The 25,483-nt window shown below is 33.7% G+C and overlaps 1 protein-coding gene across 5 annotated transcripts; it reads left to right on the top strand.

The window, feature by feature from the left end:
• The first annotated feature begins 1,553 nt into the window (after positions 1-1,553).
• Positions 1,554-13,334, top strand: LOC109817382 (Tetratricopeptide repeat (TPR)-like superfamily protein). 5 transcript variants are annotated; one of them, XM_020382618.3, is made up of 24 exons: positions 1,554-1,705; positions 1,965-2,042; positions 2,145-2,203; positions 2,302-2,394; positions 2,530-2,602; positions 4,504-4,839; positions 4,938-5,002; positions 5,092-5,223; positions 5,875-5,916; positions 6,003-6,524; positions 6,676-6,830; positions 7,160-7,643; positions 7,917-7,979; positions 8,069-8,170; positions 8,619-8,936; positions 9,012-9,104; positions 9,229-9,330; positions 9,426-9,530; positions 9,671-9,804; positions 9,916-10,099; positions 10,202-10,333; positions 10,488-10,600; positions 10,684-10,759; positions 11,191-13,027. In XM_020382618.3, exons 2-24 carry the CDS (start codon positions 1,973-1,975, stop codon positions 12,814-12,816), a joined length of 5,079 nt encoding a protein of 1,692 aa, XP_020238207.2. In that variant the 5' UTR covers positions 1,554-1,705; positions 1,965-1,972; the 3' UTR covers positions 12,817-13,027. The 5 variants fall into 5 exon arrangements, 4 of the variants coding, with proteins under 4 accessions (XP_020238207.2, XP_020238205.2, XP_020238206.2 ...); XM_020382616.3 differs by having other exon boundaries at positions 2,136-2,203; XR_014433815.1 differs by lacking the exon at positions 1,554-1,705 and adding an exon at positions 13,054-13,334 and having other exon boundaries at positions 1,730-2,042; positions 2,136-2,203; positions 11,191-12,959.
• The last annotated feature ends 12,149 nt before the right edge of the window (positions 13,335-25,483 follow it).

Genomic DNA, 25,483 nt, shown 5'->3' with positions numbered 1-25,483 from the left:
ATTTTTTTTATTAAATCTTGTAGTATTACAAATCTATATTTTCTTGTAAAATTCATAAAATCTTTTAAAATCTTATAACGTAAATTCATCAAAATCCATTAAAATTTGAATTATAAAGTCTTGATTAAAATCTAAAATTTAAAAGTCTTTAAAAAAATCTTAAAAATCATGACATTTTTGTAAAAACTTAAATCCATTAAAATTCATAAGACTTTTTTTACGTAAAAATTATCTTTCAAAATCCTAAATATAAATGAAAAAAAAAATTAATTAATACCATATATAAAAGTTGCAATGACATTTATTTTGATATAATATTTTTTTGTTACACAATATTACGGGATGGATTAAGTAATAAATAAATTTTTGATAATTTTTTATTTTGTGACTAAATTTTTTGAGACAGTTGTTAATTTCTATTTATTATTTATTTTAGAGAAAAAATATAATTTAATTTGTGATATTTGCATAGTTGGGGATGCTATTAATTTTATTTCTCATTTACATAATTTTCTTTACACATATCAATAGAAAGACAGATAAAACAACACCATAGAGAAAATTAGTCCCTCGAAAGTCAGAATATGGTAAACCACGGTTTAAGATATCCTGCAGTTCAATGAACTGCATGAATCTCAGATATCAATTAATAAAATTTTGATAAAATTATAATAAATTTGTGTTTGAAAAAATCATATTTAATATCCATATGTATTTCAAACATAATTTCTTTTGAGGTGGTTATTATCTTAACATATGAATTTTTTTTTCATATGAATAGATGAATAGATGTTCCCGGTTTTTCATTTAATACTTTTTCCCCTAATTTATTTTTACATAAAGTGCTGAAATCTGAATTGATTGCTGCCTATTTGTCTGCACTTATGATGACGATTTTGTATTTATTGAGAAAGTAAAATTATTTTAACAAAACTATATAAAAATGATTTATTTATTATTATTATTTTTAATATGAGGGTAAAATTCTTAATATGAATGGAAAAGGTATACAAGTATAAAAATAAAAATAAAAAAGAAATATAAAGAACAATGAACATTTGTCTAGAGTTAATATTTTTTAATAAATGTAAGACAAAATTAGAAAATATCTGTTACATAAAGAAATATAAAAAAATCATTTAATGCATGTTTCTAAAATAATTAAAAATATTAATATATTTTATAAATTTTTTTACATCTTTTTCATTGTTTCCTTTTTGGTATATAAGATTCCAAATAAAGTGAAAATGATTGAAGGTAGGAAGAAAAAAAATAAAAATAAAAAAGGCACACAAGTGATCATCGACTAAATAATAGATAAATTGGCAAGAACCAATAAGAAGATGACAAATTTAGTTTGATGAAGTTGAATAATGTACTTGGTCCTGAAAAATTGTGATGGCAAAGACGGCACATCAACGGTTCATGGGTGGTGTTGAGAGGAGGAACAATTGAACAATTGAAGGTCCAAACATGTTGTAAAACAAAAATGTATCTGCCACACAGCATGGTGCCACGTGGCAAAGAATCAACGGGTAGCTTTTCTCAAACACTGTCCATTTTGTCTTTAGCCTCAGCCTATGTGCATGCCTACCTCTAATTTGCTTATAAGTTATTGACATATAAAGAGAGAGTGTTAGAGAGAGAAGCTATCAACTTATTAGCAACAAGGAGAGGCCAGAATTGCTCTCAAATCCTCAAAAAGGTTAAAACTCAGATGACCCTTATCCTATCTTCTTCAAAACAATTTACAATATATCACTCTCTCTTCTCTTGAGACATAAATTTCTTTCTTCTCACACATGTATACTCTTTTCTTTCATTCCCTCAACTTTATCAGCCACTCAGTGATTGTTTTTCCCTTCTAATATCTCATTCAGCAATCATATTTGGGATTGTTGATGAATTTACCCCAATAGGCGTTGTTAACTTTGTGTCATAAATTGCCTTTTGTTCTGTGGCAGTGCCAAAAATGCCCCCAAGATCAGGAAAAGGGAAATCAAACAAAGCAAAGGCAGAGAAGAAGAAAAAGGAAGAGAAAGGTCACACTCTTTTTTCACTTTTGGATACATAACATCCCTGTAATATCATCGGATATTGATGTGTATATATCCTCTTTTGTTCTGTGTTTTTAGCGGCAACAGCACCTTCTCTTGTTGACATCACTGTGGTCACTCCATATGACACAGAGGTTGTCTTAAAGGTACATGATTTATTTCACATTCTCAAGAAATTGTTGTGGTTTGTCATTTTTTGTTTGATATCATCACTAACCATTTGTGTGATGAAAATTTTCCAAAGGGTATCTCTACCGATAAGATACTGGATGTGAGAAAATTGTTGGCTGTCAAGGTGGAGACATGCCATTTCACAAACTATTCTTTATCTCATGAGGTTGCTATTTTTTTAGTAATTTTTCATTATTGTTGGATTAATATTTTATTCCATATGTGCCAACAACCATGCAGTTTTCTTTATTTTGGGCTTACTCACATCTACTCTACTGATTCAATGATGTTTCTTCTATAGGCCAAAGGGGAGAGATTAAGTGATAGAGTGGAGGTTGTTACCCTTAAGCCATGTCTTCTAAGAATGGTTGAAGGTAGGTGCACTTAGCATACTAGTCATTCACCATCAACTACCACTTCTGTATCATTTCTGTCGCTTTTGCATGCCTAATTAATTCAATCTTCGGTTTCTAGGCATATAATTTTGCGACTTTAATACAATTTAATGTATTTTAATGAAGGGGGTAGAAACTTTCCAAGTGTTAGGCACAAATTGTGCATTGAAGATAAATAATAAAGTCTAAATTAAATTTCTAATTTATTTTAATTAAGGTTGATGGGATGGCTTACATGGTGAATATAAATAATGAAGGTAGTGGAGTCTCAAGTAATAATCGGTTTTTACCATTCAAGTTTGCAAATGGTAGTGGAGTCTCATCCTAATTGTAAACAACATATTAATATTAACATAATTATTTTTAATTAATTATACTATAAATTTAAGTTTTATTTTAAGTATATCTTTTACTTTAATGTTAGTTATAAATAGTGCATAAAAAATAGAATTAACAATAAATGAAAGATATAAAAGAAAATTAATCTTGAATAATTTTAAATTTTAATTATTGTTGTTTATATTTAAAATTTAAAAAAAAAATCTAATTCATTATTTACAATTAGAAGCAAGTAGTGTAATATTTTAATGAAACATTTGGTAAGTACAAGGTATGTAGTTTTCAAGTGAACATGTTTTATAGTAATTGTCTAGATTTTTGACTTTAGATGGGAGGACCAATGCATTTTTCTATGGAATACCAACATTATGTTCATGTTATATTAAATTTTGTTTATAATCAGTAATGTCAAAGTCATTGTTTGAATAAGTAAAATAGTGGAGTATATGCGAACATTGTCCCTCTACAAACCACGTGATATATTAATTTCTTATTTCATGTATGGTTCCATAAAGTGAAAAGATTTAATTTTACTTTAGATATTTGTCTTCAACATGTGGAGGTAGCATGACATAAAAGTCACTGTTGGATGCTCTTTATTGCTTTCTATATCTGAGGAGACATTGCCCCTTAGAATATATAATTTCTTAATACTTCTTAAAATACATTTTATAATAAAAATATATAATTTTTTGGCGAGCCTCAAGTATTTATGTTATTGTTGAAATACTTTGAAAAAAGAGAGTAATTTTTAATGTTCAAATTCAAACCTGCTAGTAAATTAATTATATATTTGAAAAAAAAACCTTTCAATGTGGTTTTTATTTGTTTTCCCAATTGGTTATATATTTATTGTGTTTAATGTAAGCGAAAACTACAACGCATTATTAAAAAAATCTATACACTTATTGTTGTTGTTGAAAAATATGTTGTTGTCCTTGTCATAAACGGCGATTATTTATGTTTTGTGATACACGTTTAATATTCGCCGAGAATTCTTGTTGTCATTTATTCAAGTTGCATTTCGGTGGAAAACCAAGCCCCACTTTTCTTCTTCATCGCCACCTCACATTTACATTTTTTTTTTTAGTTTATAAGAATATAATAATTTTTTAAGAAAATAAGAGGGATTTAAAAAGATTAATTATTTTTTAAATTAGGCTGGAACTAGCATGTTAAAGTAAAGCTGGTGTAAAAAGTAACATTTTTTTGTCTTTTAAAATATTTCAAAATATATTAGGCGTTGAAAATTCATTACATTAAAAAAATCATAGTGTAACATTAGTTTTTTCTCCCAATATCGTTATCACTGGTGTGGTTCACACAATTTATATTTTAGGGGAATGCCGGAATGAAATTGTTTTATTTATTATATTTATATATTTGTTTGAGCCAATGTGTTACACAGGATTATATATTTATATTTATGTATCGGTGTCACTCGTGTGAACGTGTGATTCATGCAATTTATATTTATGGGGAATAAGATTGTTTTATTTATTATTATTATTATTATATTTGATTGGGCCAATGTGTTACAGAGGATTACGCAGAGGAAGCCCAAGCAATTGCGCACGTGCGGAGGCTCTTGGACATTGTGGCCTGCACAACAAGGTTCGGTAGGCCCAAACGTGGATCACCAAACCCAGAAACAAAGCCCAAGAAGAACGGTAAGGCCCAACATCAGAGCAAGACGGGCTCGAGTGTGAGCCCACCGGAGACACCGAATGGGGAATCCCGGGTGGGGTCACCGTCGTCGTCGGAGCCTCCGTCGCCGATCTCCGACAACGTGGGGATGAAGGCGATTCACACGACGCCGAAGCTCTCCGATTTCTACGAGTTCTTCTCTTTCTCTAACCTCTCTCCCCCCATTTTACGTGGGTACCCTCTTTCTCTTTGATTTTCTTCCGTTTTCGCACAAGCTCAGATTTTGGCAACAAGGGGTGTTTTTTTTTTTTTCTTTTGCCTTTTGCAGATTTGAAGAGGTGTGAAGTGAAGGATGAAGAAGATAAGCGCAAAGGGGGTTTCTTTCAGCTTCAGGTTTTGAGCGTTGTTAATTAATTAATGAACAAATTTTATTTACTTTAGTTGTGTTAAAAATCCTAAATTATTGGTGGTGGTGGATGAAGGTTAAAATATGCAATGGAAAGGTGATAGAAGTGGTTGGTTCAGAGAAAGGGTTCTACACTGTAGGGAAGCAGTCTCTGCGCAGCCACACTTTGGTTGATCTTCTGCAACAGCTCAGCAGAGGCTTTGCTAACGTAAGCTTATGTGTGTATTTGGTTCAAATTTTTAACTTAATAAATCACGTTAAAATTAGTAGTGATGGTCTGCGTAATAATTTTTCTTCTGCAACACTTAGGTGCTACCGTGCTAGTAGGTTGTAAGTTAGGTTCACTTGGCACCATTCTTTTATAGTTATTAAATTATCGCTTTATTTTATTATGCTATTAACTTTTATTAATAGTTATATGTTATTTATTTTTTTATGATTATTATTTTCGAGCTAAACCATTATTTTTTGTTGACCGGTCATGCTACCTTTTAAATATTAATTTCCTATTATCGAATAAGGTACTCTATAGGCAATTTTTATAGCATGAAAAGAAATTATTTTTTCTCAAATTAAAATTAACGCTTTGAAAAAGTTAAATCAAAGAGTTTTTACAAATTAGTTAAAGTATAAGCCTAAATTTTAGTTTATAAGAGAAAAGTATTTTGTTTTATCTTCTTATTTTATAAATGTTTAGGAATAAGTTTATTTTTTACGAGATCAAATGGTGTATATTTTTGCTTTTATCCTGCTCCCACTGCATAAGCTTGCATGTCAAGCTATCAGAAAAATAGCGACAAGAATGTCTAGTTTGATGTTGTTTTAACTAGTGATTCTAACCAATGACTGAACAATGCAGGCATATGAATCATTGATGAAAGCTTTTTTGGAACGTAATAAGGTACACTTTTCATCAAATGAAACTGATTATTTCCCTTTGTTTTAAATTTTAAAAACCATGTTTCTCTAACAACTCATCTCCTTCAGTTTGGAAATCTTCCATATGGATTCCGAGCAAATACATGGCTTGTTCCTCCATCTGTTGCCGAGTCTGCTTCAAATTTTGTGGCATTACCCACTGAGGACGAAAACTGGGGTGGCAATGGTGGTGGCCAAGGAAGAAATGGCGAATTTGATCATAGACCATGGGCAACAGATTTTGCAATATTGGCCTCTCTTCCTTGCAAAACTGAGGAGGAGAGAGTGATCAGAGATAGAAAAGCATTTCTCCTTCACAGTCAATTTGTTGATGCCTCAATATTTAAGGCTGTTGCGGCTATACGGCATGTCCTGGAATCAAAATCAGACATGAAGAATGAATTGAATTCTTCTCCAGGTTCTATTCTGCATGAGGATCACGTGGGGGACTTGTCCATTGTAGTCAAACGTAGCATCCAGAATGGAAATAGAAAGTATGATTCTGTTGTGGATGAATCCAGCATCCGCAAGGAGGATGCTCAGAAGAATTTGATCAAAGGGTTGACTGCAGATGAAAGTGTAATTGTTCATGTAAGTCAATAAACCGTCTTGCAATGCTATAGAATATAGACTTACATGCAGATCACACATAAGATTTGTTTTGAACTTGTACAGACTAAGCTATTCACACATAAGATACTAAGATTAAGTTTTTTTGTTTCCCCTACATTCTTGATTACAGGATACTTCTTCCTTGGCTGTTGTCGTTGTACACCACTGTGGATATACTGCAACAGTAAAGGTTGTGGGTAATGTGAACATGAAGAAGCCCAAAGTTCGAGATATTGAATTAGATGATCAGCCAGACGGAGGGGCAAATGCTCTCAACGTCAACAGGTTTGAACAATAAACAAATTCGTAAATGTTATTTGTGGATGATCTGAAAATGGTAGCACTTCTAGGTAACATAACATGATTCTATTCAGATATAACTTTAAAAGAGTTTTTGAGAACTTCTCTACTGAAAATAAAGAATTTTTCTAGTAGATAAGCTCTCAAATATTTTCTAATTTTATATTCAAACATGCTCAATGTAGACAACATTTTATTTTATCTCTCTCTATTGTTTTATGAGATTCATTGCAATTGAAGCAGTGCCATCCTTATAGATTAATATTAATAGCAAATTTGTGATGATGCTTGACACAATTTCATGATCTATGCAGTTTGAGGCTACTGCTTCACAAGTCTGGAGGTGAGTCATTAGAAAGGACTTTATCATCCGTATCAAATTCGGATGACCTAGATGCTTCTAAAAGTCTAGTTAGGAAGGTGGTTCAAGAATGCATGGAAAAGATAAAGGAGGAGCCAAGTGTTTCAAGAAGGTTTATTCGATGGGAACTTGGCTCCTGTTGGATGCAGCATTTGCAAAAACAGGAAACTTCAACAGATAACAGTTCAAAAAACAAAGAAGATGGCAATGACATTGAGCAAGCTGTCAAAGGTCTGGGAAAGCAATTTAAATTTTTGAAGAGGAGAGAGAAGAAATTAGATAATCTACATGGTGCAGATTCCAGGGAGCAAAATGACGCTACCCATAAAGTTGAGCAGAACAATGATGACTTAAGTAACTCTAATGAATTAGAGAAACTACTTTCTGAAGAAACATTTTTGCGTCTCAAAGAATCAGGAACTGGTCTTCACAGAAAGGTCTGTGGAATATTTTGAAGATTGTGATGCTTCATGTTGGTGTATTCTCATGCTGCTATTTGTTTCGCTTTTTTTTTTTTTTTTTTTTGAAAATTAACTAGAACTTTTGTTGCATCACTTTTGATTATTGTCGTTTTCCAATTTTTTTTTTATTTTATCATTTTTTCTATATTTTAGCTTGTTTTGGGTGATATTTTTGGTTGCTATGTTTATTATAATGCATCTTTCATATGTTTTATACCTACCATTTCAATTAGTTTCTTCTTGCAACAGTCAGTGGATGAGCTTATCAGCATGGCAGACAAGTTTTATGATGAAATTGCCTTGCCGAAACTGGTAATATTACATTTCTCAGGATTTCAAATTTCTTTAAATAACAGATGGATTTTAGACATGTATCAAGAACTGAATGTATTACTATTTAGGCTATGGACTTTGGATCACTTGAACTTTCTCCAGTGGATGGGCGTACACTGACTGACTTCATGCATTTGAGAGGATTACAGATGCGATCATTGGGTAAAGTGGTGAGAATACTTTTCTCTCTTTCTTTGATTCCTCTAGAAACACCTTTGCTAGCTAAGGATGACCTTTTGGACCTAGTATTAATAATATTCTTTCTATATCTCTAAAGCATCTCCCAAAGAATGTTAAAATCCTCTAATCACCTGAATAAACTTTTCTAGAAACACTTTTAGGAGAACAACAGGAGGAAAATGGAAATAAGTTTCTCCATAAGCTAAAACTAGCTTATACACAAGTTAAAATAAGATTTTGGAGAAGCTAATAGAAGAGAACTCATACAAATTATCATTTTAGCTTATAGAAAAATTTCATTTATTCTTCATATGTTTTTTTCTGCCAAAGTGCTTATGGGGAAGTTTACCCAAACAGATCCTAAATATTGTTTCTAGTTGAAACTAATTTTGGTAATTTAGTTTGCTTTTGCTGGTTCTAATTTCTTGTATGAATCAGGTTAAACTTGCAGAGAATCTTCCACACATTCAATCCCTCTGCATTCATGAGATGGTTACTCGAGCTTTCAAGCATCAACTTAAAGCAGTTATTGCCTCTGTTGATAATGTAGCTGATCTCTCTGCAGCCATTGCGTCAACACTGAATTTTTTACTTGGCGGGTGTCAAACAGAAGATACTGACCAAAGTTTGAGTGATGATCATAATCTCAGAATTCAGTGGTTACGAATATTTTTGTCCAAAAGATTTGGGTGGACATTGAATGATGAATTTCAACATTTGAGGAAGTTATCGATTCTCAGGGGACTCTGTCATAAGGTATCAACATTCCATCGCCTCATTGTATTTTCTTTACATGAATCTTTTATTAATTGCAGTTGTATTTGTTCTCAGGTTGGATTGGAATTGTTCCCAAGAGATTATGAGTTGGACTCCCATAAGCCCTTTGGGAAAAATGATATTATCAGCCTGGTTCCCGTTTGCAAGGTTAGATCATGTTTATGTATTAGTCTCCGAATCTATTCTGTGTATAAATGTATAATACAATAATTTTTATCCCACTGAACCATTTACATTTACAAACAAGAATTTATTTTTATTTTTTTAACAGCATGTAGGGTGCTCCTCAATAGATGGACGCAATTTATTGGAATCTTCTAAAATTGCTCTTGATAAAGGAAAGCTCGAGGATGCCGTAAATTATGGAACAAAGGTACCAATCACTTTCTTCGGTTTGTGTGATGCGTTATTTCTATTCTTTACTGGGTGTAAATATGGAAGTGTTTTGACAATACTATCATATTTCAGGCATTAGCTAAGATGATGGCTGTTTGTGGCCCCTATCACCGAAATACAGCAAGTGCGTATAGTCTTCTAGCTGTGGTTCTCTATCACACTGGAGATTTTAATCAGGTAAAGAATATTTCAGATTTATGTCCCAGCTATTGTAAAAATTTGAGATAAACATGTTATGGACTTGCTGAACATACATATCATGTAGTGATTGGTAGAAGGTCTGGTACTTACATCAATTTTTATTATTCTTTATTTAGGCCACTATTTATCAGCAAAAGGCATTGGATATAAATGAGAGGGAGCTTGGACTTGACCACCCGGACACAATGAAAAGCTATGGGGATCTTTCTGTTTTTTATTATCGTCTACAACACATTGAGTTGGCTCTGAAGTAAGTTAAACTTTGTTGAATTGGTTTAGATGTTTAAGTTATATGACTTTCTGCTTATTGTTACGAGATTTACTTCTTTCTCCTTGAACTAAATGTGTCTTTTGTTGTTAGGTATGTTAATCGTGCTCTATTCCTTCTCCATTTTACATGTGGGCTGTCTCATCCAAACACAGCTGCAACATATATAAATGTAGCTATGATGGAAGAGGGCATGGGAAATGTTCATGTAGCACTCAGATACTTGCATGAAGCTCTTAAATGCAACAAAAGATTGTTAGGAGCAGATCATATACAGGTATCTCTTCCTCCCTCCCTCCCTCCCTCTCTTTCACTCTCCTTATCCCTCCCTTCCTCATAGATGGAACAGTCTTTTAAACAGTATTTTTTGCATTTATAGACTGCTGCAAGCTATCACGCCATAGCTATAGCTCTTTCATTGATGGATGCATATTCTCTGAGTGTGCAACATGAGCAAACTACACTAAAGATACTTCAAGCAAAACTTGGATCAGAAGACCTCCGTACACAGGTCATTGCTTTTCTGATAGTACTACTAGTACATGTCAAATAATCTGCAGTTTCATACTGGTCTTGGATTGAACCAAGGATTGGAAAAATATGGGGGTTGATAGATGGTGTTGGCCAATGTTACCATTTCTTAAAGAATCTTTCTTCCAATGCAGGATGCTTCCGCATGGCTTGAATATTTTGAATCAAAAGCCATAGAGCAGCAAGAAGCAGCTAAAAATGGAACTCCAAAGCCTGATGCATCCATTGCAAGTAAAGGACACCTTAGGTAGTAACATGGTATCCCCGATTTACTGTGTTTCAAACAGGTTATGTTTCAGGGTACATATATATTTAACCTTTTTCATGCAGCGTGTCAGATCTCCTGGATTTTATTAGTCCTGACCCAAAAGGAAACGATGCTCAGAGGAAACAGAGGCGTGCAAAGGTGGGTTAATATTTTTCTAGATGATGTTTATCTCAAAGATAACCAGATAGCATTTCTTAAAATGTAACCAACAGATCCAGTACTCATTTATCAAATTTATTCTATGTATGTTCTTATGATATGCTACGGTAATACGTGCTTCTCTCTTGATTAAATACCTCTTGTTCCAGTTTCATTGGTCACGTGCCTTTCAGTAAGTACTGTCCTTAAGGGAAACAAGAAGACTAAGTTCCAAAGATTTTGGAAGTTTTTACCTTTATTAAAGTCAAGTTTGAACGGCATGCAATTGCAACCTATTACATTCTTTTGGAGTTAGCTTATAGTTCTAGGTGAAGTGCTATTAGAGTTTAATTTTAAATCGGAAGTAATTTTGATAGCATTTGATATCATTGTACCTTATTTTGTATTTGACTTGTTGCTTTTATTTTCAGATACTCCCAACAAGTGATAGCATCCGTCAAGAACATGATGATGCAATTGCTGATGAGAGCATACATTTTGATAACCCAAAAGATGCTCCAAGTATGGTAGAAGGCAATATAGAAGAAACAAATGGCACAATTGATTCTCAAGTACCGAAAGAAAATGGTGACTTCACTAGGTACAGGCCAGTGACAAGGGAAGTTGTTTCTGAGACATCATCTGATGAAGGTTGGCAAGAAGCCAATTCAAAAGGGCGGTCAGGAAATGCTGCTAACCGCAGCAAGTTTGGACGTAGAAAGCGACCAGTTCTATCAAAGCTCAGCATTAATGGTTCCAATAATTACCTTTACAAGGATGGAAGTTCTAGGAATGACATTACCTCGCCACCACAAAGAGGAGTTCCAAAAGTCATGTCAGATATGTCATCTCCATCTAGACAACCAAAAGCTCGAAACGTAGCTTTGAACGAGGATTCTGTTAATCATCCAACAAGAGCTTCTAAAATTTCATCTCCAGCATCTCTAAGTTCCTTGGCTTCAAAGTCTATATCTTACAAAGAAGTGGCTTTGGCACCACCAGGTACAGTTTTGAAGCCATTGTTGGAAAAGGCTGAGATGGACAAGGCTAATGCTGAAGATGAGATATGCAGCAGTCCAGCTGTGACATCAACAAATGAAGGCACCTGCCAAAGTTCCATTATTAATACAGTTTCTCAGCATGATGAAACAGAGGAATCTCATGAAATTGAACCTAAACAAAATTCTACATCAGAACATGAGAAGGTTTCCCTTGCTTTTGATCAGGCAAAACCTACTGAAACAAATGGAAGTAAGCTTTCAGCTGCAGCCAAACCGTTCAATCCAGGAATGTTGTCCATGTCTCATCATTTAAATTCAGTTTCCCTCACAAGCATGTATGATACAGATGTTAGTCAAGGCATGCACGTGGAGCCTGTGCTTCCCCCTGCTGTTGCTAGGGTCCCTTGTGGGCCTAGATCACCTCTATATTACAGAACCAACTATACTTTTCGCATGAAACATGGTTTTGCTAAATGCCAAACCCCTATTAGGGAAAGAAGTGGATTTGGCTCTCCAAGAGTAATGAATCCACATGCTCCTGAGTTTGTTCCCAGAAGTGCTTCTCAAATAGAAACCAATGATGTCAATTCAAATGATTTGTCTGAGGTAGGCATGGCAGAAAAAAATAAGCTTGATGAAAACTTTGTTGAAATCAAAGAAAGTTCCTCAAAAAACAGTATTTCTGAATCTGAGAAGTCTGAGATAGGGAGACAGATATTGCTCAGTCTTCTAGTGAAATCTGTCAAGGATAATATTGATTCTGTGGATGAATCTAAGGATGGTGAAGGAAAAATTGAGAACTTGGAAAGTTGTTCTGATGAAATAGCCAAAGACAGTGCTGTCATAAACATTAAGTATGGAAATGAAGAAAAGAATAAGACGGTGCCTCATTCCAGTGATGGTGGTGAGGAAGAGAAATTAGGTGTTACTGAGAAAAAGAATGGAGATGGTGAAGGGTTTATAGTTGTCTCAAAGAGGAGGAAAAACAGGCAGAAGATCACAAATGGAGTCACAGAATTGTACAACCAACAGTCCATCTGTGCTTCAGTTCGTTGAATAGAGTTATGTTATGAAATGAATAACCGATATTCTCTCTCCATCTGAGTATTTAATTCCATGGCCTAGAATTTTGGTCATTCAATTCATTTTGTTTTTGTCCATATAATAAATCCGTTCAGGATTTGTTTATTCTCTATATAGTAAGTTTCGTTCTGATACTTAAAAATTTTGTTTCAATAAAAAGCTGATTGGCAACTCCATTTTAGTATTATTGTTGTTAATTTCTGTGGACAGGATAGTTTCATTTCACATCTGGAGTGGAATTGAACATAGCTGCTTGGTCTTTCTTTACTCGTGGGCTTTGTCATGGAAACAAGGCCTAGTCTCTATCGTGTTGGGCTTTGGTTTTACATGAACCTCACACATAGTTTTGGGACCAATTTAATTATTGAGTACTTGGAGAAGGAGTGGTCTTTATTACCATAGTGGACCTCTATAAATTATCTGTTAATTGTACAATATAACTTTCAATTTTAAGATATCTATCCAAGTGGGTTGATTGCGATTTCTATTTACCTCAACCCTCAAAATGTTATGCATTTCTTTAATTTTGGCTACTAGGGGAAGATATCCTTTGCAAAGTTAAAAAAAAAACAAATTACTTCAATAAGGATTTATAATAAAATTTATATATAGCCTATCAATAGAGAAATCTAAAAATCAAGTTTAAGTCACAACTATAAAGGTATATTTGGTTCCATGTCAAACGTGTTTTGAATCAATTTCATTACATCCAAAAAATATCATAATCACATTTCTGACATGTTTGATTATTAACAAAATTGATTTCAAAATGTTAAAATTCAAGTTACATTATTTATGCATATTGTCTCTTATTTTCACGTCAAATGGATCCAAGACTTAGAAGTTTGTGAGAATAATTTCTAAATCAAACGTGAATCCACTCCTCCCAAACGTTGATCCAAACACACTATATTAATAGTTTTTTCATTAAAAAAATCAATTTTAGAATTTTATCTGTTTAGATTTATAATTATACTCTTAAAATCAATTTTGATAATAAGTTTCCAAAAAAACATTCAATATGAAAATCAATTTTGGTAACAAGTCCATATCATTTGTTATCCAAAAGAAAATCATATTACTTTTGACTCTTTGATAGAGTCTACAGAGAACTTAGGTCTACAAGAGCAAATCTAAGAAAAATCTAAATCAGGAATTTCATCATGCTCATTCAGTGGTGATAAAGGGGTTAAATACCCTTACACTGGTCTAAAGACCTTGGAGGAAAACAATTATAATAAAGCCCAAACTAACATTATATTCTCTAGTCCATTAAGTAATCTTTAGCCCAATATGGTAATTTTCTGGGCCTGGCTATTATATTCCTATCAATGGGCCCTGGTTGAGTCAGCACCTTGTCCTCAAGGGTGCTACATGTCATGGCTTGAGTGGTGCATGGTTGAAAGTCACGGATCGAAGCTGTAATGGAGGGTGGAGATGTGTTTGTGTTTCTTCGAATGCCATCCAATGGTGAATCACAAACAGGAAGTGGAGTGGCCGTGTCATCAATGCTTGCTGCCACGCGTGTCTCGGGTTTCCATGAAGCAGTTTCCAAGATCGTGTCATCCGTTGGTGAGTGCACATGTACCTTCGAAAGTTGATAAGGCACGGTGGTGGGTTCTAGTGGTTTCGTGTGATTTTCAAGTGTTGTTCCACCTGTATCGGAGCGTGAAGAAAACGGTTCGTGGGTCGAATCGAGTAAAGTTGACGGTGGTGGCCGGAAATGTGAAAGTGGGTCGTCGCCGACAAATGGACGTAGCTTAGACACGTGGAAGACGGAATGAATGCGGGAACTCTCTGGTAACTCCAAGGCATACGCAACCATGCCAATACGTTGACGAATCCTGAACGGACCATAGAATCGCTTAGACAATTTCTGGCTAGATCGACGATGCACAGTCGTTTGACGATAAGGTTGAAGGCGCACCCAAACCCAGTCGCCAACAGTAAAGTGTGCGTCTAAACGATGTTTGTCTGCTTCTATTTTCATTCGTTGTCGTGCCCGGTGAAGATGGTACTTCACAACTGATAAAATGACTTTGTGCTCTTGCAGGATGGTGAACACTGAGGAAACTTTGGGGGCAAAGTTGGGAAGCAAATCAATGGTAGTAGGCGGCGTGCGACCATAAAGAACGTGAAAAGGCGAGGTGGATAGGCTGGAATGCTTGCTGGTGTTGTACCAGAACTCCGCAATGTGAAGGAAACGAAACCACGAACGCGGGGTATCGCTCACGAAACAACGTAGGAAACATTCCAGGGTGCGGTTCAAAACCTCCGTTTGTCCGTCCGTTTGTGGGTGGTAAGAAGAGCTGTATTTAAGTGTTGTTCCTTGAGCTTTAAAAATCTCACGCCAAAACTGACTCAAAAATATGGGGTCTCTGTCTGAAATGATGGTTTTAGGAGGGCCATGCAGTCGAAAGATCTCTTGCATAAAACGTTGGGCGAGCTGTTGTGCAGTGAAGCGTGTGGGCAGGGCCACAAAATGACTATACTTGCTCAGACGATCACATACGACCCAAATCACGGTGTAGCCGTAGGAACTTGGCAAAGAGGTAATGAAATCCATGGTCACCTCTTCCCATACCTTGTTGGGAGTGTGAAGTGGTTGTAACAAGCCCCTAGGTTTCTGAGTTTCATATTTGTTTTGTTGGCAGATGGCGCAACGCTTGACGAACTGACGAACATCTGAAGCCATTGAAGACCAGTAATAGGAAGCAGCTAGGCGGCTAAGGCTGGACTTAATGCCAGAGTGACCAGCTATGGGAGTGGCATGGTATTCCTGCATCAATTTTTGTCGGGAATCATAGACCTCGGGCACGAAAAGCCTATTGTGGAAATACAAGAGCCCCTCGCGAAAATTGTACGTGGGTCCCAGGTGAGGATTATGAATGAATCTAAGAACTGTTGCTTGGCCTGCTGGATCGGATGTAAAATAATTCTTCCATTGTTGTAAAAAGGTTGGAACTGGAGATGACAAAGCTAGCAAAATCTGATCTGGAACATCCTCCGGCCGGGACAAGGCGTCAGCCACTGTATTGTTACGGCCTGCTCGGTAAACAATTTGAAAATCAAATCCCAACAATTTTGTCAACCACTTTTGTTGTGCCGGAGTCTGAATGGCTTGAGACATCAGATGTTGAAGACTTTGTTGATCGGTCAAGATCACAAATTTTTGGCCAAGTAAGTATTGTCTCCATTTCTTGACAGCTTCTGTGATTGCGTACATCTCCCTCACATAAACTGACTCATTTTGCATTCTTGTGCATAACTTTTTACTGAAAAAGGCCAAGGGATGAGAGTCTTGGGTCAACACAGCTCCTACAGCAATCCCAGAAGCATCAGTCTCGAGCACGAATGGTTTGGAGAAATTCGGCAGTTGTAGAATAGGTGCACTTGTGATGTGTCTCTTTAATTCTGTAAAGGCCTGTTGAGCCTGAGTAGTCCATGTAAAAACTTGAGCTTTCAATAATTCGGTGAGAGGAGTGGCGATTCTAGCATAGTGGCGGACAAATCGCCGGTAAAACCCGGTGATACCCAAGAAGCCACGTAGGCCAGTCAACGAGAGCGGAACGGGCCAGTCCATGATGGCCTTGACCTTGTCTGGATCAGGTTGCACACCAGACTCGGTAATGGTATGACCAAGATAGCCCACACAAGCCACGCCAAAGATGCACTTAGAACGTTTTGCATAAAATTGGTTAACAGACAATAAATCTAAAATGGAACGTAAATGTTGCAAGTGTGCATTAAATGACTTACTATAGACCAAGATATCATCAAAAAAAACCAAAACAAATTTTCGTAAAAACGGTCTCAGTAAGTCATTCATTGCAGACTGAAAAGTTGATGGAGCATTAGAGAGTCCAAAGGGCATGACAAGGAACTCATAATGTCCATCAAAAGTACGAAAAGCTGTTTTCTCAATATCTGAAGGATTAAGGAGAATTTGATGATACCCTGAGCGTAGATCAATCTTAGAAAATATCTTAGCAGACCCAAGTTCATCCAATAGCTCATCAATTGTGGGAATTGGGAATTTATCCTTTATAGTGATGGCATTTAAAGCTCTGTAGTCCACACAAAATCGCCAAGACCCATCTTTTTTTTTTACCAACAAAACTGGGGATGAAAAGGGGCTATTACTGGGACGTATGATACCTTCTTGTAGCATTTCTTTAATCATCTGAGACATGGCTTCTTTTTGGTGGTGGGGATAACGGTAAGGTTTAACAGAGATTGGGTTAGAATTGGGTTGTAATCTAATGTGGTGGTCATGAGGCCGGGAAGGAGGAAGGCCGGTAGGTAGTTGGAAAACTTGCTCATACTCTTGTAATAAGCGAGTCAGCTCAGGTTGGGTAGGTTGGGTAGGTTGAGTTTGTAAGTCTAAGGCCGGAGAGGAGGGAAAAGGGTCAACTTGTTGTATAGTTAGGAGGTGGAACGTAGCGATTGAATCCTGATGGAGGAATTGGCAAAATTGGTGAAATGTGGCTTGAGTAGGTAATTGGGAATCCCCCGCAATCGTGACTTGTTTCCCTTGATGAGAAAACGTAAAAGTAGGAATTGAAAAATCTGCCTGCACAGGCCCAAGTGTTTGTAGCCAAGCCAATCCAAGAACCACGTCAGCCCCCTCAATAGGTAGCACAAATAACGGAACCTCAAATGAATGTGTTTGAAATTGGATTGGGACTTCTTGACACACTGTAGTACAAGAAATATAGGCACCATTGCCCACCATGACCTTGAAGGGCTGTGTAGGAACAGGATGAAGATTAAGATATTGGACCATGCGCGGTTGGATGATATTGTGTGAACTGCCTGTGTCAACTAGAATGATAACACGTTGCCCGTAAATCGTACCTTGAAATTTTAATGTTTGGGCGGATGGTTGCCCCGTAAGTGCGGACGTAGATAGATGAAAATGTGAGCCCATGGTGTTTTGAGAAGGAGAATCGGCGGGGGGTGTGTCAATAAGGAACGGGCAGGTGTCGGTTTCCTCCTCACACAAAAGAAGTAAGAATTTGGGGGTGGTACATCGGTGGCCGGGCATAAATTTTTCATCACAGTTATAACAAAGTCCCAAGGCTCGACGTTCTTGCATTTGTTGCATGGATAATTTTTTTATGGGAATTTTTGGGGTAGTGGTGGAGGTAGTTTGGGTAGGATCTGGGGGCGCGGGTAATTTGGTAGAGTTGGAAGCTTGGATGTGATGGGAGGGCGTGGAGGTGGGAAGGTGTGGGCGAGAGAATTTAGGCTTAGTGTCGGATAATTTTTCCTCCACTAGTTTAGCCATGCCAATAGCCTGTGTCAGGGTGCCTGGTTTGAGGATTTTGAGCTCACGCTCAATGGGTGGGCTTAAGCCCGACAGGAAACAATTCAACAAATTTTCATGGGATAAGCCAACAATTTTGTTACACAATTTTTCAAAAGAGGCCTGATATTCACCCACCGATCCAGATTGTTTGAGTTTGAATAATGTACCTTGATGATTTTCATACGTAGATGGTCCAAAGCGTAGTTCGAGCGCTCGGCTAAAACATGTCCAATCCCCCAATTGATTCAAAGAATACATCCATTTGAACCAACTCAAGGCTTCGCCTTTCATATAGAAAGCTATCATAGGAATTCGTTGTTCCCAAGGCACTTGATAAAACAAAAAGAACTGTTCAGCCTGGAAAATCCAATCCAAAGGCTCAGATCCATCAAATAATGAGAGTTGTAACTTGGGAGGACGGATAGCGGAAGGGAAAGATATAGGAGTGGCCATGGGAGTGGTGTATGGGATAGGGTTAGGGTTGGGATGGGCAAAAAAATTATGGTGAGGAAACGGGGGAGCGTATGGATTATGTAGATGGGAGGTAGAAGATGTAGTGGTAGAAAATGTTGGGGAGGAAATGTATGGCGGTGGGTTGGAAATCAATGGAGCGGTTTGGCTTTGGCTAAGGGTACCAGGCACGGTGAGAGGTGGGGGTGTGGAAGTAACGACGGGTGGCTGGGTCGATTGTTGGGTGAAAGTGTCCATCAAGCTGGACATTAGAGTGGTTAAAGCAGCATGACGTTCATCATGAATTTGATTTTGTTGGGACAATTGTACCTGTAAATCAGCAATTTGAGAAGTGAGGTTGGCAATGGCCTCGTCACGGTTGAGGTCAGCATCCCGATTAGGCTTAGGAGCCATAGCAATGAAAGCACCAATTTGATAGAGTCTACAGAGAACTTAGGTCTACAAGAGCAAATCTAAGAAAAATCTAAATCAGGAATTTCATCATGCTCATTCAGTGGTGATAAAGGGGTTAAATACCCTTACACTGGTCTAAAGACCTTGGAGGAAAACAATTATAATAAAGCCCAAACTAACATTATATTCTCTAGTCCATTAAGTAATCTTTAGCCCAATATGGTAATTTTCTGGGCCTGGCTATTATATTCCTATCACTCTTTCACTTAAAAATCAATTCTACAAATTCAAATTTATTCAAAATCAATTCGATTAACACATACCCAAATACACACTAATTAGTATGAGTAGAAGGTTCAACTAGATGTGTCAACTCCTGTTGGCATGTATTTCTTATCAAGTGGCTAATAAATTTTGAGGTTCTTAATATTATTATGACTTAAGGTTGAGGCATGACTCAATATGTGGTAGCAACTTCTAGCATTTAGTCATTGTCTCAAGTCTACAATCTTAGTCCAAATACAGAGCATGTTTGTTGAAATATTATCCACAACTAGAAAGAAATGAAGTTTAGTTTTCTGAACTAGCTCAAGGAACTCAATGTGGGGAACCAATCATGCACCCAAAAAACCAACTGCAAAATAAAAATTCAACAACACTTAACCCCGTTTTTGAAGATTATGACAGTTAACCAAATCTGTCATGTCACGTATATTGTTATTTGCAAGGGAAGGAGGTAGAATAATGCCATATTGATTTCATTTGCTCTTTCTTAATTAAACAAGAGTCGAATACCACATTGAGGAAGAGGTATTCTTTAATTATGAAGATATTTAAATAATTTGTCAAATAAAGTTGAGGCACATCACATCCTAGTGGGTTATAACATGCAGAATTGCTTGAAGGTGAAAACACTCAGCAATCATTATTGTCATCATGCTGCATCATATCAGTTTATGACTTTTGGATGGTGGGTTCTATGACAAAAAAAAAAATCACTTGCTATGTTTGGTCCTAAGTTTTAATTAATTTTCATTTCATATATTTATTAATTTTTTTAGATTTTGTGCAATTGAAAAAGCTAGTATAACAGGAGGATCAAAAAGATGCAAAGTTATTGGTGTGATTAACTTCGAAATATTTTGTTAGATGTTACAGTACTTACCTTTTTCTTTTGTTATTGGATTCTAGGAGATGCGCTTGTTTAATTACTATGAATCGATGTGTACAACATTTGTACAGAATCTGAGCGGAAAATGATATTGTTATCATCATTTTAATAAAGTATATGTATTGTCCAATTAGTGGCATGAACATGTCATATAAATCATATGCTTTGTGGTTGCAATAAAGATTTTTGAATTCCCCATCTTTAATAATTAGCTGCATTAAATTAATTAAGCAAAATTTGCTTGTACCTAGTATGTGATTTGAGTATCTAATTGGGAAAATGAAATTCAATTCCCATATTATATATAACTTGGAAAAAGGAGAGAAAATTAAGCTAGACTCCTGATGTTTGATCTTAATTTTTCAAGGTTTTTTCAAGTTAATCAAGTCATCTTATTTATAAAATTAAGCAAATCCCTTCTTTTATCAATTTTTTTATTTGAAATTTTCAGATTCTCATTTTCTATCCACATATTTGGAGATTTATAATGGATTTGGGCTATGATTATTTTTCAAGGTTTAGAAGTAAAACGAATTGTGAATTTTTTTTATATTTTTACTTTGGGCTAAATTTTGATGTTTTAGTTAGTATATTGAGTAAAAAAAATGTTTGAAACAATTTAATTTATAAGATATTTAGTAGAAAATGATATTCTGATAAGATGGATGAAGTCCATAAAAAATGTTTTATTTTAAAAAATAAGGAGTTAATTTAAAAAAGTTAGGAAATTAAAATTGCACATAATACAAGTATATAAAGAGATAAAAAGTACAATTAAACAAAAAATATCTTTTGTTTATAGAGAACATAGTGCTCATTTGTTTTTTTTAAATATAATTGATTTTGAATCATTATCATAATTGAGATGTGTATCCAAATAAATCTCAATCATTATTTTTGCATTGATATTGCACAGTGTGAAAAATTGATTGAATGTAAAAACAAACAGGATGTCACAGTTATTACTCAAATTATAAGCCGTGTTTTGAAAAATTAACAAATAAGCTAGTTGTATATACTCGTATACTAAAAAAAACTAATTTTGAAATCTAAAAGCTTATATAATACTTAATTGAATTAAAAGTGATGAAAACCAGATTCTAATTTAGCTTCGTATAAAATATGGAAAGACTGAATCATGGCAAAATAAATAAATAAATAAGTTTTGTTCTTATACTTGGGGAGGGGGAGAGGGGGAATCAATTAAAAGTAAATTGGTAACTTCATTTTAGTATTATTGTGAACCCATAGGTTCGGTCTAGTATTAGCCTAGTAGGGATTGGAATAGTATTTACAAGGCTTAAGTTCGAATTCTCTCCATGTGTTATCATATAATTTCTAATGATAAAAAAAAAATAATAAATAAATAAATATATATATATATATATATATAGTTTCATTTCACATTTATAATTGAACATAACTGATTGAGCTTTGGTTTTACCTCCAGGATCAAACAATTTATGCATTTCTCAACAACTGGCTAATAAATTTCGCGGTTATGAATATTTTTATGACTTAAGTTAAGGTTGAGCGTGACTCAAGAAGTAATAGCAACATTTAGTCATTGTCTCAAGTTTAAGAGTCCAAATACAGAGCATGTTTGTTGAATATTATCCACAACTCGAAAGAAATGAAGTTTAGCTTTGAGAACTTGGTCGAGGGTATGGGGTCTTTTTAATGGACTCAGTGTGAGAAGCAAATCATGCACCAAATCAACATAACCCCATTTTAAAGATTATGATAGTTAACCAAATCAGTCATGTCACGTATGAAGTTACGATGTTATTTGCAAGGGAGAAAGGGAGAATCATGCAATACCATTGATTTCATCATTTCCTCTTTCTGGATTAGACAGGAGTAATACCTTCTTCTTTCTTTTAAGAAAAATAAAATCCAAGTAAAATTTTATATATATATACATAACTATTTAACATAATTATGTATTTAAAATAAAATAACTTTTGTACTAGATAAGTTAATTTGCGTGTTTATCCGTGGAGATATACTTAAATTGTGAAGATATTTAAATAATTTGTCGAATAAAGTTGAGGCACATCACATCTATCTGAGTGGGTTATAACCATTAACCACACCATAGCAGAATAGCTTGGAGGTGAAAACACATAGCAATCATTATGGTCATCATGGTGCATCATATCAGTTTATGACGTTTGGATAGTGGGAGGAAGAGAGGATCAAAAAGGGCCAAAGTTATTGGAGTGATTAACTTCGAAATATTTTATATTAGATTTGATGTTAATGTGATGTACTTTTTCTTTCGTTGGATTCTTGGAGATGCGCTTGATTAATTGTTCAATCACTAACAGCCACCAAATTATTATGAATCAACGTGTACAATATTTGCACAGAATCTGAGTGGAACATGATTTCGTTATCACCATTTTAATAAAGTACTATATGTATTATATAAATCACATGCTTTGTGGTTTCAATGAACATTTTTTAATTCACCATCTTAGATAATTAGCTGCACTAATTAAATTAAGCAAAACTTGCTCGTGTCTATTCTCTGCTTTGAGCATCTGATTGGGAAAATGAAATTCCATCCTCATATTATATAACTTAATTTGAAAAGGATGGAGAAAATAAACCTACTGTTAACTAATTCTCACATACTGTTGCAAAAAAAAAAAAAAAAAGTATTAGTTAAACATTTAGTTGCAGGATTAGATGGCTTAACTCAAATTAACATTTACTTATTTTATATGTATTTACTCATTTTAAAGAAGTCAAATCTTAATGAAATTACTTTGAAGGAAATGCACGACTACAAATAAAATTCATAAAACTATGATGAAAGAACTTGATAGCAATAGGGTTAAATGCATGCATCTATGAGATTCTTCAGTTAATAATTTGATCACCAACATGCAGGATCCTAAATTATGAAATGTTACCGAACAGAATAGGTTCAAGGATTATTTTCTCTGTTAGAGTTCGATACTATATCACAATCCAAGTGAAGAGAAAAGTTTATTTCTCTAAGTTATCTTATAATTAATCAGTTCAACACGTCCAAATCGTGTTAGCATATATACAAAATGCAAAATATCAGAACTTATGCTTTACTTTCCCAGAATAATGCTAGCAGAAATTTTCGATAATTAAAAATTTTGTGGAAGCAAAGCAAAGATAGCACTTTCATATATATATATATATATATATATATATATATATATATATATATATATATATATATATATATATTCTTTATTTATATCTATTATAAAATAGATATAGGGGTGTGTAACATCTTTTAATCTCTTTTTAGTGGATTATTATATCTCTAAGATGTATAAAAAAAATCTTATATCATTTTTAAATAACTACACATAACTTTATAATATTTAATTTATGTATAATTATTAAAGATACGATGTGTCTCGGCTTCTCTAGTATAAATAAACAAAGAGAGAGATAATGAGTATAAAAAAAATAGAGATAGAGACACTCTCACGTCATAATTATTTCACTAAGAACATTTAGTTATTGTATGAAACATTACATCAATAAATACATATTATTATATCACATTTGAATGGTAAAAATTAAAAATGAATCCAAATGTATTTTTAACTTTATATGATTATTAATTTTTTTTTCAATATTAACTATCAAAATATAATTGTATGATTTGGATTTATAAGTTTCACATTCAATAAAAAGAAAACTATTTTCACTTTGTATGAACACTCACTTTGTGTTTGTTATCATTCAAATAGCAAAGAAGTTAAAAGAAAAGCAATGAAATAGTTGAAAAATAAAAATGACACTTTGTTTGATTTTGATGAAATTCGTCCGTGAAGAAATAAAAAGGTGTGGGAGTCACTAGTTTTAATTTTTTTCGCAAATTTGTGGAAAAATAAATAGTAAACGGTTGAATTCGTATTGACACGTCACCCGTAATTGTATTATATTTGAATACAGGTCGCTTGCAATCGAACGCATGTTATTCAATTAGGTTTATTTCATTTGATTAAATCAATTTTTCATTCAATTATGTTTATTTCAAAATTTCTTATTCGAATATGAAAACTTCTTATTCGCATGAAATTTCTAATAATTATTTATATTATTAGTTATTTATTTTATTTTAAAATATTATTTATTTAGTTATATATTTTTTATTTAATTAATTAAAATAAAAGATAATTAATAAAAAAATATTTTAAATATTTTTAAAATATATATTTTTTATTTCTAATAAAAAAATTCATAAATACTTTTAAACTGTACTATAACTGAATCTTAATATTTGTATTCTTAATAATTAAATGCATAAAATCACTCGAGTGAGGGTCTAATTTGTATAGTCATTTATTTTATTTTATTTTTATTCATAAGCGAGTATTTTGATTATTTAAAAGGTTATTTCTTATTATTTTTAGGTTTTATAACCTTTTTAATTTTTATAGATTCATAATGTTTATCATTTTAATTTTTATAATTAAAATATTTTATTTTAATTTCTATAGAATTTTCTTTCTTTCTGGTCTTTATAATTTGTTTTATAAAGTTTAAAGGTAAAATTTAAGCAATTATTTATACAGGCTAAAACAAACAAAATTTTTATCTATTACAACTAAAATAAAATATTTTCAATTATAAAAACCAAAACGTAAAGTTCATGAAGTAAAAGGAATAAAAAATAATTAAACTTTATTTATGGATAACTTATTCTTATAAACATTAAAAATGATAGTTAATCCTATTATTTGAGATGTGACAATTTAAAATTATTTTTTAAAATGTACATTGAAATACTTTTTTGCAACAAAAAAGTACAAATACAGAGACTAACAGGAGGAAAACCGACATGATCCTGCTGCAGAAAATGATCATACATGAATGAGGCTCCACGATTACCAGTGTCTCTCATTTCTTGTCTGCTCGAATTCTAAAATATATTCTTGTTTAACAAATAAATAAAAGGTTAAATGTGTTTTAAATGTCTCAATTTAATAAATATATATATATATATATATATATATATATATATATATATAATTTATCTTCATTTTAATTTTTAATCTTTATTATATGTAAAAATCTTTCAGACTAGTAACACTTACAATAACGTAAACAATGATAGATTTGAACAAAATATTTTGAAAGACTCATAATACTTAAATACGTATACCTTAAATCATTTATAATAATCGGTGTCCTTGAGTTTGATCTTTAAATTTTAAAGTCTAGAGTTTTAGTCTTATGTTTCTAAATATAGTTAATTTTTAATATTATTTAAAATTCAAAAATAAAATTGTTTA

This window comes from Cajanus cajan, chromosome 5, assembly GCF_000230855.2.
Source record: "Cajanus cajan strain Asha chromosome 5, NIPB_CcT2T_4, whole genome shotgun sequence".
Taxonomy (NCBI): Eukaryota; Viridiplantae; Streptophyta; class Magnoliopsida; order Fabales; family Fabaceae; genus Cajanus; species Cajanus cajan.
The sequence above is the reverse complement of the archived record's forward strand: the minus strand, read 5'-3'. Positions and strand labels throughout refer to the sequence as shown.